The sequence below is a fragment of the Salmo salar genome, chromosome ssa27 (genome assembly GCF_905237065.1).
Source record: "Salmo salar chromosome ssa27, Ssal_v3.1, whole genome shotgun sequence".
Lineage (NCBI taxonomy): Eukaryota > Metazoa > Chordata > Actinopteri > Salmoniformes > Salmonidae > Salmo > Salmo salar.
Window position 1 is genome coordinate 10158366 of NC_059468.1, and position 12939 is coordinate 10171304.

The 12939-nt window shown below is 45.5% G+C and overlaps 1 protein-coding gene across 2 annotated transcripts in view; it reads right to left on the reverse strand.

Annotated features, from left to right (window-relative positions):
• The window catches only part of LOC106588414 (sodium/potassium-transporting ATPase subunit alpha-3), a 34262-nt gene that overhangs the window by 6945 nt on the left and 14378 nt on the right, over positions 1-12939 (reverse strand). For both annotated transcript variants that reach the window (XM_014177362.2, XM_014177361.2), the window contains exons 3-13: positions 12412-12543; positions 11627-11686; positions 11281-11484; positions 10229-10342; positions 9048-9182; positions 7073-7190; positions 5406-5674; positions 2512-2710; positions 1836-2080; positions 1295-1487; positions 722-1034 (exon numbers count right to left, since the gene is read on the reverse strand). In XM_014177362.2, coding sequence (XP_014032837.1) covers positions 722-1034; positions 1295-1487; positions 1836-2080; positions 2512-2710; positions 5406-5674; positions 7073-7190; positions 9048-9182; positions 10229-10342; positions 11281-11484; positions 11627-11686; positions 12412-12543 — 1982 coding nt within the window. The remainder of the gene's footprint in view (positions 1-721; positions 1035-1294; positions 1488-1835; positions 2081-2511; positions 2711-5405; positions 5675-7072; positions 7191-9047; positions 9183-10228; positions 10343-11280; positions 11485-11626; positions 11687-12411; positions 12544-12939) is intronic.

Sequence of the window (12939 nt, forward strand, 5' to 3'; positions counted from 1 at the left end):
ACTATCTGACTGGCTGAGTGCTTGGTTAAGTACACTGAGTGTACAAAACATTAGGAACACCTTCCTAATATTGAGTTGCACCACCTTTTGCCCTCAGAACAGCCTCAATTCGTTGGGGCATGGACTCTACAAGGTGTTAAAAGCGTTCCACAGGGATGCTGACCCATGTTGACTCCAATGCTTCCCACAGTTGTGTCAAGTTGGCTGGATGTCCTTTGGGTGCTGGACCATTCTTGATACAAACGGAAAAGTGTTGAGCGTGAAAAACCCAGCAGCGTTACAGTTCTTGACACAAACCAGAGCGCCTGGCACCTACTACCATACCCGTATAAAGTCACTGAAATCTTTTGTCTTTCCCGTTCACCCTCTGAACAGCACACATACACAATCCATGTCTCAATTGTCACAAGGCTTAAAAATCCTTCTTTAACCTGTCTCCTCCCCTTCATCTACACTGATTGAAGTGGATTTAACAAGGGCCATCAATAAGGGATCATAGTTTTCCCCTGGATTCACCTGGTCAGTCTATGTCATGGAAAGAGCACGTGTTCCTAATATTGTGTACACTCACTGTATATACGTGTGAAAGCAAGATAGATAAAGTATGCTCACACACACACACATACACACACACACACACACACACACACACACACACACACACACACACACACACACACACACACACACACACACACACACACACACACACTCTCCTTACCTGGGATTGACCTGGCTGACAGGGATATTGAGGCGAGAGGCGATGTCCTCCACGGTCTCGTTGCCCTCGGAGATGATGCCCACGCCCTTGGCGATGGCCTTGGCTGTGATTGGATGATCGCCGGTCACCATGATGACTTTGATGCCAGCGGAGCGACATTTTCCCACGGCGTCGGGCACGGCGGCACGGGGAGGGTCAATCATGGACATGAGGCCCACGAAGCACAGGCTCTCTGTGGTGAAGTTGACGTCGTCACAGTCGAAGGCAAAGCCCTTGGGGTACTGGTCTTCAGGCATTAGCAGGTGGCAGAAACCTGGGGAGTATTAGATTGGCATTATTATCAGTATTAGTGTATACATTCTGAAAGGACGGTTTAGGTTCCCATTTCTTACCCTCTTCCCTCTTCTCATCCCTCCCTCCCTCCCTCTCTCTCTCTTACCCGAGCACTCTCCCTCCTAGTCCTCTCAGCTCCGTGCAAGCGCCCTGGAACTTTCTATACCTCTCTCCCACCCTCTTGTTTACCCAGGACTCCCTCCCTCATCCCGCCTCTGTCCTCTCTCCCTCCTGTCTCACCAAGTACTCTCTCTCCCAGTCCTCCCAGCTCCATGTAGGCGTTCTGGAAGGCCTCCTTCATCTCCTCGTCCATGGGCTGCTCCTTGCCCTGGATCAAGATGGTGGAGCAGCGGTCCAGGATCCTCTCTGGCGCTCCCTTCATCACCAGCAGGTAGCGGTTGTCGTTCTCGTCCTCCGTCTCATGCACAGAGAGCTGGGGAGAGGGGCAAGGGGGGAGCACAATCATACACCGTGTTCAGCCTCTTATACAAAGTCCTTATACAAACTGTTTATATAAGGATTTAGAAAACCCTTGTTTTCCCTGACCATAGCTTCAACCCTAACCCGGACCCAGGTAAGACCAGGGTCAGACCCACATCTAGGCCTAGGGCCGTATGTATCCGGCTGATTCAGGATCGCTTTTGCCTTTTGTAACACAGTGAATAAGATCACATGGATAGGTGTAACCTGATCCCAGATCAGCACTCCTTCTCTGAGACATTCGATACATACAGCCCCAGGGATCCAGGGTGCGCACTTGTTCTCCATGTTGGTCCCTCACCTGGTACTTGTTGGTGGAGTTGAAGGGGATCTCGGCCACCTTCTTGTTCTTCTCCCTCATCTGTCTGACGCTGCCGCAGGACAGCTCGATACATTTCAGCAGCGCGGACTCGGAGGCGTCGCCCGCCACGTCCCTCTTCAGGATTGGAAGCTGATCCTGAGCCGCTTTGAACTGCGCCCGGTTACACAGGGCCGCCACGCGCGCCAGCGCCAACCACGTCTCCGAGCTCTTGTCGAAAGAGGCGCCTGGGGAGAAGAGAGGGAGGAAGAATTGTTAATGACAGACACATGGTTGTTGCGTTCATGTGCTCACAGGCAGCCCTGAAGCCTCCATCAAGGCCTGCATAAATACATGTACTACCATTAAAAAAATGCTAATCCTTTGATACAAGATGTTACAAACAACATAAGGCCAATCTTTGATGGCCTAGTTATTCCCTAACACAGTGGTCTGATACTTCTAACTCGGGTGCCACATCAGGCCTGCAAACCACATTATGCTGGTTTGCAAAATGTAATCTAATTCCAGAGACGACAAGACTATCTAAATCACCTAAACAGGTGCCACCATATTAATAACTGTGATCACAATATGCATGCCTAAGGTGCAGTGACTTTGATGTTATATAGTAAAGAACATAAACAACGAGTTCAGTGAACTTAAACCCCTCTCCTACCAGACTGGTCCTCGGTGGTGTCGGCCTCGTGGATCTGGTTGTCGAACCACATGTGGGCCACGGTCATCCTGTTCTGGGTCAGGGTGCCAGTCTTATCAGAGCAGATGGTGGAGGTGGAGCCCAGGGTCTCCACCGCCTCAAGGTTCTTCACCAGGCAGTTCTTACGAGCCATACGCTTAGCGGTCAGGGTCAGACACACCTGAGAGAGAGAGAGAGAGAGAGAGAGAGAGAGAGAGAGAGAGAGAGAGAGAGAGAGAGAGAGAGAGAGAGAGAGAGAGAGAGAGAGAGAGAGAGAGAGAGAGAGAGAGAGAGAGAGAGAGAGAGAGGAAGAAGAAGAGCGACAGAGAAGAGAGAGACAGAGAAAGGAGAGAGAAAAGAGAGAGACAAAGAAAGTAGAGAGAAAAGAGAGAGACAAGAGAGAGACAGAGAAAGGAGAGAGAAAAGAGAGAGACAGAGAAAGGAGAGACAGAGAAAGGAGAAAGAAAAGAGAGACAGAGAAAGGAGAGAGAAAAGAGAGAGACAGAGAAAGGAGAGAGAAGAGAGAGAGAAAAGAGAGAGACAGAGAAAGAGAGAGAAAAGAGAGACAGAGAAAGGAGAAAGAAAAGAGAGAGACAGAGAAAGAGAGAGAAAAGAGAGACAGAGAAAGAGAGAAAAGAGAGAGACAGAGAAAGGAGAAAGAAAAGAGAGAGACAGAGAAAGGAGAAAGAAAAGAGAGACAGAGAAAGGAGAGAGAAAAGAGAGAGACAGAGAAAGGAGAGAGAAAAGAGAGAGACAGAGAAAGGAGAGAGAAAAGAGAGAGACAGAGAAAGGAGAGAGAAAAGAGAGAGACAGAGAAAGGAGAGAGAAAAGAGAGAGACAGAGAAAGGAGAAAGAAAAGAGAGAGACAGAGAAAGGAGAGAGAAAAGAGAGAGACAGAGAAAGGAGAAAGAAAAGAGAGAGACAGAGAAAGGAGAGAGAAAAGAGAGAGACAGAGAAAGGAGAGAGAAAAGAGAGAGACAGAGAAAGGAGAGAGAAAAGAGAGAGACAGAGAAAGGAGAGAGAAAAGAGAGAGACAGAGAAAGGAGAAGAGAAAGGAGAGAGAAAAGAGAGAGACAGAGAAAGAAAGAGAGAGAGAGAAAGAGAGAGAGAGACACAGAGAAAGGAGATAGAAAAGAGAGAGACAGAGAAAGGAGAGAGAAAAGAGAGAGACAGAGAAAGGAGAGAGAAAAGAGAGAGACAGAGAAAGGAGAAAGAAAAGAGAGAGACAGAGAAAGGAGAGAGAAAAGAGAGACAGAGAAAGGAGAGAGAAAAGAGAGAGACAGAGAAAGGAGAAAGAAAAGAGAGAGACAGAGAAAGGAGAAAGAAAAGAGAGAGACAGAGAAAGGAGAAAGAAAAGAGAGAGACAGAGAAAGGAGAGAGAAAAGAGAGAGACAGAGAAAGGAGAAAGAAAAGAGAGAGACAGAGAAAGGAGAAAGAAAAGAGAGAGACAGAGAAAGTAGAGAGAAAAGAGAGAGAGAGAGAAAGGAGAGAGAAAAGAGAGAGACAGAGAAAGGAGAGAGAAAAGAGAGAGACAGAGAAAGGAGAGAGAAAAGAGAGAGACAGAGAAAGCAACAGAGATTGCGAAAAGAAGACAGGGTTGAAAGAAAGTAACAAATAGAGAATGGGAGAAAATGAGAGAAAAGATTAGCACCGAATCGTAAAAGTAAAAACATGGGATGCACAACTCCAGGTGTAGATGCCCTAGACCCTCAAAACCAATCAACAACTTACTTGCATCTGCAGAGAAGAAACCCATGACCAACCAATACAAGATACCTACACACTTACCCTTTAGACATGGAGTTGTACAAACCCCCGTCATTCCACCCCCCCCATCACATTAAAATGCACTAGAGCCAAATCAAATACTACAGTATATTTCACAGCCCAGAAGAGAAATGCAGAAAGATAGAAAGAAAGAGAAGGAAAGCCAAGCACAGAGTAAAAAGCAGTGAAAGGCAGGCGCCAGTGTTTCATGCGACTTTCAAAATGGCGGAACGGATCATGGGCCATACAGGCTACTAGCCAAGCAGCGAGAGCGGCAACAGCCCAGCATCTACATTAACATTAGCCTAGCATTTATCAGTCTCTCTTAACAGTTGTCATAGAGGACAACTGACCAGGGGGAGTCACTGACACTGAATGACGCAGGCGTAGAGAGAGCCTGAAAAAGAGACACAGACACAAAGAGGGAAGAAGAGAGAAAAAGAGAGAGAGATACAGGTACATAAAAATCAAAGGGCTGTAGAGAGAGAGAGAGAGAGAGAGAGAGAGAGAGAGAGAGAGAGAGAGAGAGAGAGAGAGAGAGAGAGAGAGAGAGAGAGAGAGAGAGAGAGAGAGAGAGAGCAAAAGAGAGAGAGATACAGGTACATAAAAATCAAAGGGCTGTAGAGAGAGAGAGAGAGAGAGAGAGAGAGAGAGAGAGAGAGAGAGAGAGAAAAGAGAGAGAGAGAGAGCAAAAGAGAGAGAGATACAGGTACACAAAAATCAAAGGGCTGTAAAGAGAGAGAGAGAGAGAGAGAGAGAGAGAGAGAGAGAGAAAGAGAAAAAGAGAGAGATACACTAATAGTGGAGAGATACACCACCACAACCATCACAGCAGACCCGTGGATTCGAACGCCTTTATTATTACAGACAGACGGATAACCACACAGCGATACTGGAACACATGGAAATATTAGCACAGAGATATAACACGCAGAGTAAGAGACAGACAGACAGACACAGAAGTACAACACAAGACACCGACACAGAGGATAAAGCAGAACACACACAAACACACAGTCCACTCTTCACTACCCCCGACTTCCCCTCGCAACTCCGTCCGCCACACAAAACACAACACAACACTAAAATCCACCAAAATATCCCCTCACAGTGACAGTAGCCAGCAGGCCCTCGGGCACGTTGGCCACGATGATGCCGATGAGGAAGATGACGGCCTCTAGCCAGGTGTATCCCAGGCAGACGGCCAGGATGAAGAAGGTGATGCCCAGGAACACGGCCACGCCTGTGATCAGGTGGATGAAGTGTTCGATCTCCTTGGCGATGGGGGTCTTGCCCGACTCCAGGCCGGAGGTGAGGGTGGCAATACGGCCCATGACGGTACGGTCGCCAGTGCACACCACGATGCCACGCGCAGTGCCTGGTGACAGTGAGGAGAAGAGAAGGACGTTAGATGACTTTACTTGCATGTTATATTAGTGTATCGTCAAAGATTTGGAATACCATTTGTGGTGCCATGTGTAAAATGATGAGTTACCCCCATACAATGAAAAGCACTTGGAGGAAAAACTCAAAGTGCAAATCAAATGTTTTTAATAATCATTTTTTGTATCACTCCCTTACAGTAAATAGCCCTAAAGTAATCATTCAAAAAATTATAATACTGAACTGCTGAAGTGTTATTTACTGAAATGCCACTGAAGTAGTTCTTATCGCCACCAGCGCAGGTGCCATACACTGTTCTGACCACATGGGGGCGGCATATACCATTCTATGAAGTAAATCATAGTTCTTTAGTATATTTGGGGCCTACAGGTAACCAGTGCCAGGCCTTAGCTTCATCATACAACTAAGGCCTAGATTCAGTCAGATCAGCGTTAACCTGCCGTAACCGACAATTGCATTCCATATCATCGTTTTCTTTTGGTTTAGGCAATGTTGGAGGTGTAACTGCGTTGGAGCTGTCAAATCGGTGAGCGGCTGCTCTTGTGGTCATTGTCACGAAGCCACAGCCATCCCACTCGCTTTAGAAGTTTCCAAAGAGAAAGTGTAGGCTCTATAAAAATAATGACACTCAAATTTAAAAATCATTCAACAAAATTAGAAGTATTTATACAAGCCGAATCGAGGTGTGGATTACATTGCAACATGGCTGCATGGGATTTTTACTAATGCATCCAATGGGCAATGTCCGCGGCAGGTATAACACACAGGCCGATCGTGGATTCGACCGCTCCAACGCAGTTACGCCTCCGACGTTGCCTAAACAAAAAACAAATATATGCTATGCAGTTGTCAGTTACCGCAGGTTAAAGCTGAACTGACTGAATCTAGACCTTAGCCATTTATGTGTGTCATCCTCTATTGACACTACCATTAGACCACTGAGCCATAGGGAAACGCTAAGCTAATATTGACACCAGATGGAGTGTTCTCAAAGATGAGGCGATATGGACAGATGGGAAGGAAAAGGGCAGCCAGGGAATTCAAAGAAGAGGGAGGAAGAGAGAGGTGAAAGAAAGAAGGAGAGAGAGACAGAGTGTGCGTGGGCGCTGGGTTGGGTGCTTGTTAAAATGATGGGTGCCTTGTTGCTATGGCAGCCAGCATTTTCCACCTTAAACCCGTTCAGAGGTGGATAAAGAGAAAAGTAAGAGAAAAAGAAAGAAAACAGGAATGGAAAGACGACATGTAGAGTGATGGGGCAGTGATGGTTAAGACGACAACAATGATGATGATGATGATGATGAGAAGAAGGAAATGGGCCAGCAGGAAGAGGAAGAGGGAGATGGGGACGATGCAGTTGCCAAGACGACCGTACCTTCAACACAGTTGGTGGAGAAGAAAGCGACATTGCGGGTCTCCAGGGGGTTGTCATGGGTACAGTCAGGTGACCTGCTCTGGGGTTCTGATTCGCCTGTCAGGGAGGAGTTATCCACCTATAGGAGAAGGACAAAATACAGGGAACTTGATTACAACTTTAAAAAGCTTGTATGTAAAATATGTAGTTGCGTGAGTGTGTTATATTTTAATGTGAGCTATGTATATGCACTGCTCAAAAAAATAAAGGGAACACTTAAACAACACAATGTAACTCCAAGTCAATCACACTTCTGTGAAATCAAACTGTCCACTTAGGAAGCAACACTGATTGACAATAAATGTCACATGCTGTTGTGCAAATGGAATAGACAACAGGTGGAAATTATAGGCAAGTAGCAAGACACCCCCAATAAAGGAGTGGTTCTGCAGGTGGTGACCACAGACCACTTCTCAGTTCCTATGCTTCCTGGCTGATGTTTTGGTCACTTTTGAATGCTGGCGGTGCTTTCACTCTAGTGGTAGCATGAGACGGCGTCTACAACCCACACAAGTGGCTCAGGTAGTGCAGCTCATCCAGGATGGCACATCAATGCGAGCTGTGGCAAGAAGGTTTGCTGTGTCTGTCAGCGTAGTGTCCAGAGCATGGAGACACTACCAGGAGACAGGCCAGTACATCAGGAGACGTGGAGGAGGCCGTAGGAGGGAAACAACCCAGCAGCAGGACCGCTACCTCCGCCTTTGTGCAAGGAGGAGCAGGAGGAGCACTGCCAGAGCCCTGCAAAATGACCTCCAGCAGGCCACAAATGTGCATGTGTCTGCTCAAACGGTCAGAAACGGACTCCATGAGGGTGGTATGAGGGCCCGACGTCCACAGGTGGGGGTTGTGCTTACAGTCCAACACCGTGCAGGACGTTTGGCATTTGCCAGAGAACACCAAGATTGGCAAATTCGTCACTGGCGCCCTGTGCTCTTCACAGATGAAAGCAGGTTCACACTGAGCACATGTGACAGACGTGACAGAGTCTGGAGACGCCGTGGAGAACGTTCTGCTGCCTGCAACATCCTCCAGCATGACCGGTTTGGCGGTGGGTCAGTCATGGTGTGGGGTGGCATTTCTTTGGGGGGCCGCACAGCCCTCCATGTGATCGCCAGAGGTAGCCTGACTGCCATTAGGTACCGAGATGAGATCCTCAGACCCCTTGTGAGACCATATGCTGGTGCGGTTGGCCCTGGGTTCCTCCTAATGCAAGACAATGCTAGACCTCATGTGGCTGGAGTGTGTCAGCAGTTCCTGCAAGAGGAAGGCATTGATGTTATGGACTGGCCCGCCCGTTCCCCAGACCTGAATCCAATTCAGCACATCTGGGACATCATGTCTCGCTCCATCCACCAACGCCACGTTGCACCACAGACTGTCCAGGAGTTGGCGGATGCATCAAAGTTGGATCAGCCTGTAGTGTGGTTTTCCACTTTAATTTTGAGTGTGACTCCAAATCCAGACCTCCATGGGTTGATAAATTGGATTTCCATTGATTATTTTTGTGTGATTTTGTTGTCAGCACATTCAACTATGTAAAGAAAAAAGTATTTAATAAGATTATTTCATTCATTCAGATCTAGGATGTGTTATTTTAGTGTTCCCTTTATTTTTTTGAGCAGTGTATATATGTGTGTGTGTGTGTGTGTGTGTGTGTGTGTGTGTGTGTGTGTGTGTGTGTGTGTGTGTGTGTGTATCAGTTTGTATTACTATCCTCGTGGGTACAGGAAATCCTCAAAAGTCCCCACAAGGATAGTAAAACAAGGAACATTCTCCAAAGGTTATTTTAAGCTTAGGGGTTAGGTTTACAATTAGGGGTAGGGTTAGAATTAGGGTTAGGTTTTTTAAATAGGATTTTTTATGGAAATCAATTTTTTGGTCCCCCACAAGGATAGTAAAACCTATTCTGTGTTTATGTCTGTGTGTGTAGGTTTACCTTGCAGCCATGAGCAGAGACGATCCTGAGGTCGGCGGGAATCCTATCTCCTCCCTTCACCTCCACCAGGTCTCCAGCCACCACCTCCTCAGCGTTGATCTGCATCTTCTCACCCTCACGGATCACCAGCGCTTGCTGTGGACAGAGGAAACCCCAATGGTAAAGTAGGAACCATAAACCAACCATTAACTGACTATACATACAGGTGTAACACTGGGGTAACAGTAAAACCCACTACACGCTATCACTGACCCTAAACTAACTAGTAATGATGGGGTTTTATGTTATAACTACGTAATTGCATAGAGATAGGCAGATAAATAGTGGACTGTAAAGTAACCAACTAACCATTGACTGACTATTGACACTGACCATAGAAAGAGTCTGGATAGAAAATGCTTACCTATGGACTGTATGTATGGACTACATAGAGACTGAACATTTGAGCCGCTGTCTGACTGGCTATTAACTCACCACTGAATGACCATATGCATCATGTTCACTTACAAAGACGTAGAATAGACTAACCGCTGGTTACAATGGCCAAAACAATGTCGGCTACGTGTGTTTTGAGGGGGAACATTTGGATTAGGGTCACAGATTATTTTGAGTCACTGCCACAACTACCCCACCCATTGTCATCTAGAAAAACAAGTCTGGATTATAATTTGTAAAACACATATGATGAGACTAATAGGATTGGAATTAGTATTACAGACACTGAGTCCTACGGTCAGGGATCATCAACTAGATTCAGGGCCGTTTTTTTCTCGAGAGGATGGTCTGGGGGCCGGGAACATAATTATAAATAATTTGTACACTGCAAATTGAACGCAAGATGCCCAAACAGTTATAACATTTGACTAATACATGATCATTTTAAACCTTGCTTACATTTGTATGTGATCACACATATCTCTATACTATGTCTGGGAATATTTTTAACAGATTTCCAGAATTAAAATCACTTGGAGTTGATTTGTTTTTGTTTTACAGTCTTTCATGTCGCGATTTTGTTAAATACATATATATTTTTGGGTCAGAAAACTTGGGGGGCAAATAAAATCAACTGCTGGCCAAATTCAGCTTGCTGGCCGCCAGTTGAGGAACCCTGCTATAACTGGTGGCAATGTAGGAGATAATAGGATAGGGTGGTAAGGTCTAAGAAGAGGTTTGTTTACCTGGGGCACCATGTTCTTGAAGGACTCCATGATTTTGGAGCTCTTTGCCTCCTGGAAGTAGGAGAAACAGCCGGTGATGATGACCACAGCCGAGAGAACGATACCCAGGTACAACTGGAGAGAGAGAACGCAGCAAACGATGTAAAAAACAAACAGTATTGGAACATTTGATACAAACGTTCTTATAACTTAAATGTAAATGTAAAATAACTATTATGTCCTTCTACTAATGTTTATCAAATAACATTTTCCCAGGACATTTAAAAAGCATTCATGGGATGTTGTCATGCTAAAGTTATCTGAAAAACAAATTGGGACTCCATTGGAACGTTACCTAACGTTGCAGGAACGTTCACTGTTTGCTGAGAAAAATATAACTTCATTGTTTGATAATGTTAATATGGTGCCTAGCTTTTTAATTCATTTAGGTTTGGTTGAACTATATGGCTGAATCTAAAATGCCACATGCCATGCAGGGTTGGGGTCAATTCAGATTTGAATTGAGAATGGCTGATCAATTCAAATTCAGTTCTTACATTTTTATTGAAATAGTACACAGGATGCAGAATAATTTGAATTTGACTTTGAATTAATGGAAAATATATAGGAGAGGAAATAAATCATTGATAAATTCAATGAAATTCGTGGAAATTCAAATGCCTCATTTAGTATTACCCAGGTACAACTGGAGAGAGAGAGCAAGGAGAGAGAGAAATATTGTTTAACCATTAATCATTTTAGATGGTGCCTATACTCCCCATTCATTTAGGGTTGGTTGAACCATATAGCTGGATCTAAGAAACACATGGGACTCTGACTCATCTCAACACTAGACACTAGACACTAGACACTTCCTTGTTCACCAAGTCATAGAGTTTCCCAAATATTTTAGTGCCAAGTAAGAATCAGCCACAACCTCCCAAGTTGAATCCTAATGCCACATTTTGGAAACACTACATTAAGCTGAAACCAAAAGGCCATCTATAACCTTGCATCCCTTTGTCCCCTGCCAAGTGATAATGGTGGCCATTTTGTGTGGTTCTGTCACTCACATTGTCTCCTGCGGGCTCGTCCTCGGTGGCGGCCTGGATGGCGTAGGCCAGGAAACAGAGGATGGCGCCAGTCCACAGCAGGATGGAGAAGCCACCGAACAGCTGGCGACAGAACTTGACCCACTCGGGGGTGGTGGGGGGAGGCGTGAGGGCGTTGGGGCCGTCACGAGCCAGGTACTCAGCGGCCTTAGCATTGGTCAGACCCTGGAAGAGGGGGTGAGTGAGGAGGGAGAGGGATTGGCTGATATTTTGTGTGACAACTGATATTACCATTAATGTTCCAATATGTTTCGTTTTAAAAACCCCAACACAGGTTTTGGGAAAAGTCTTGAGGTGATGAACGTACCTGGACTATGTCGGTAGAGTACTTCTGGCATACCTCCTCGATGGACATCTTGTGTTCCGTCTATAAGAGAAAAGTTGAAAACATTGAATAAATCTCTAGTTTTAACTACATTCTTGCAAATATATATTGTGAATAGCGCTGGAGACATTTTCCAGCTGTGTTTCAGAGGGATATTAATATCCTCATGGTTTGGCCTTATGCCTCATAAAAGAGTAAATCTTCTTCAAACAGGATTAGTTTATATTGGAAGTGCCTCTCGCCACAAACTACTATTCGTACCAACAACAAAAAACAATTTCCTTTGCTTGACACCCATGAGATTCATTTACTGCCAAAAATAAAATAGATTTTCAGGAATACAGGCTGCCCAAATCCATTGTCCAAACATCTGAGAAGTCATTTATTAACAACTTTGTTGCTGTCCCAAACAGAATACATAAAGACTGCCCGCTGGGAACACACTGGTTGAATCAACGTTATTTCCATGTCATTTCAATGAAATTACGTTGAACCAACGTGGAATAGACGTTGAATTGATGTCTGTGCCCAGTGGGTGCTCTTTAGGATAGTGTTTCTCAAACTTTTATTATACCAGTGTCCGGCAAGTTATGGTCCTTTCTCCTTGGGCTAAAACTAGCACTCTAGATGAATCTAAATTGGTTTCAGCTAACCATCTGAGGGACCAGTTAGCAACATCCCAGGGACCAGTGCCGGTCGCAGGACACACTGCTCTAGGCCACGGTGCACTGACAGGAAACAGGAAGTAGGAATGATGCACTACATACCAAGGGAACTTCCTTCTTCAATTCCTCCATGTCCTTGGTCTTCTTGTCTGCCTTGGAGTCCGCCTTCTTGGGGGACTCCTTCTCGTCCTTCTCCGTCGTGGTGGCCACGCGGTAGCTGTCTGACCGTCCATACTGCGAGACAAACAAAGAGAGTCTCAGAACACAGATCCCTGACTAGTCCATATTTTACATAGAAAAAGGTTGGGTTAATACACCGTGTGGGTCAGCTAATCCCAAAACCACCATTTTAGACTGTGAATGCCTCAATGCTGCCGTAGTAACTTTGAGTATGGCAGTGAAGTGGGCTTCCTGGTGCCAGCTGGTATCCTACGTGCACCACAAGCTAAAGCCACAATTACATAGGAATTCATGCACTCAGATAACCCACAATATCACTGTTAGCTACTTGAGTGTAGGCCACAATCAAACAAGCAAACAGAGAATGAAGTGCAAGGCTCCCATAATTATATGATTGGGCATAGCTCCCTAAATATTTTCCACTCTAGCTTTGTGTATTCCACATGAAAA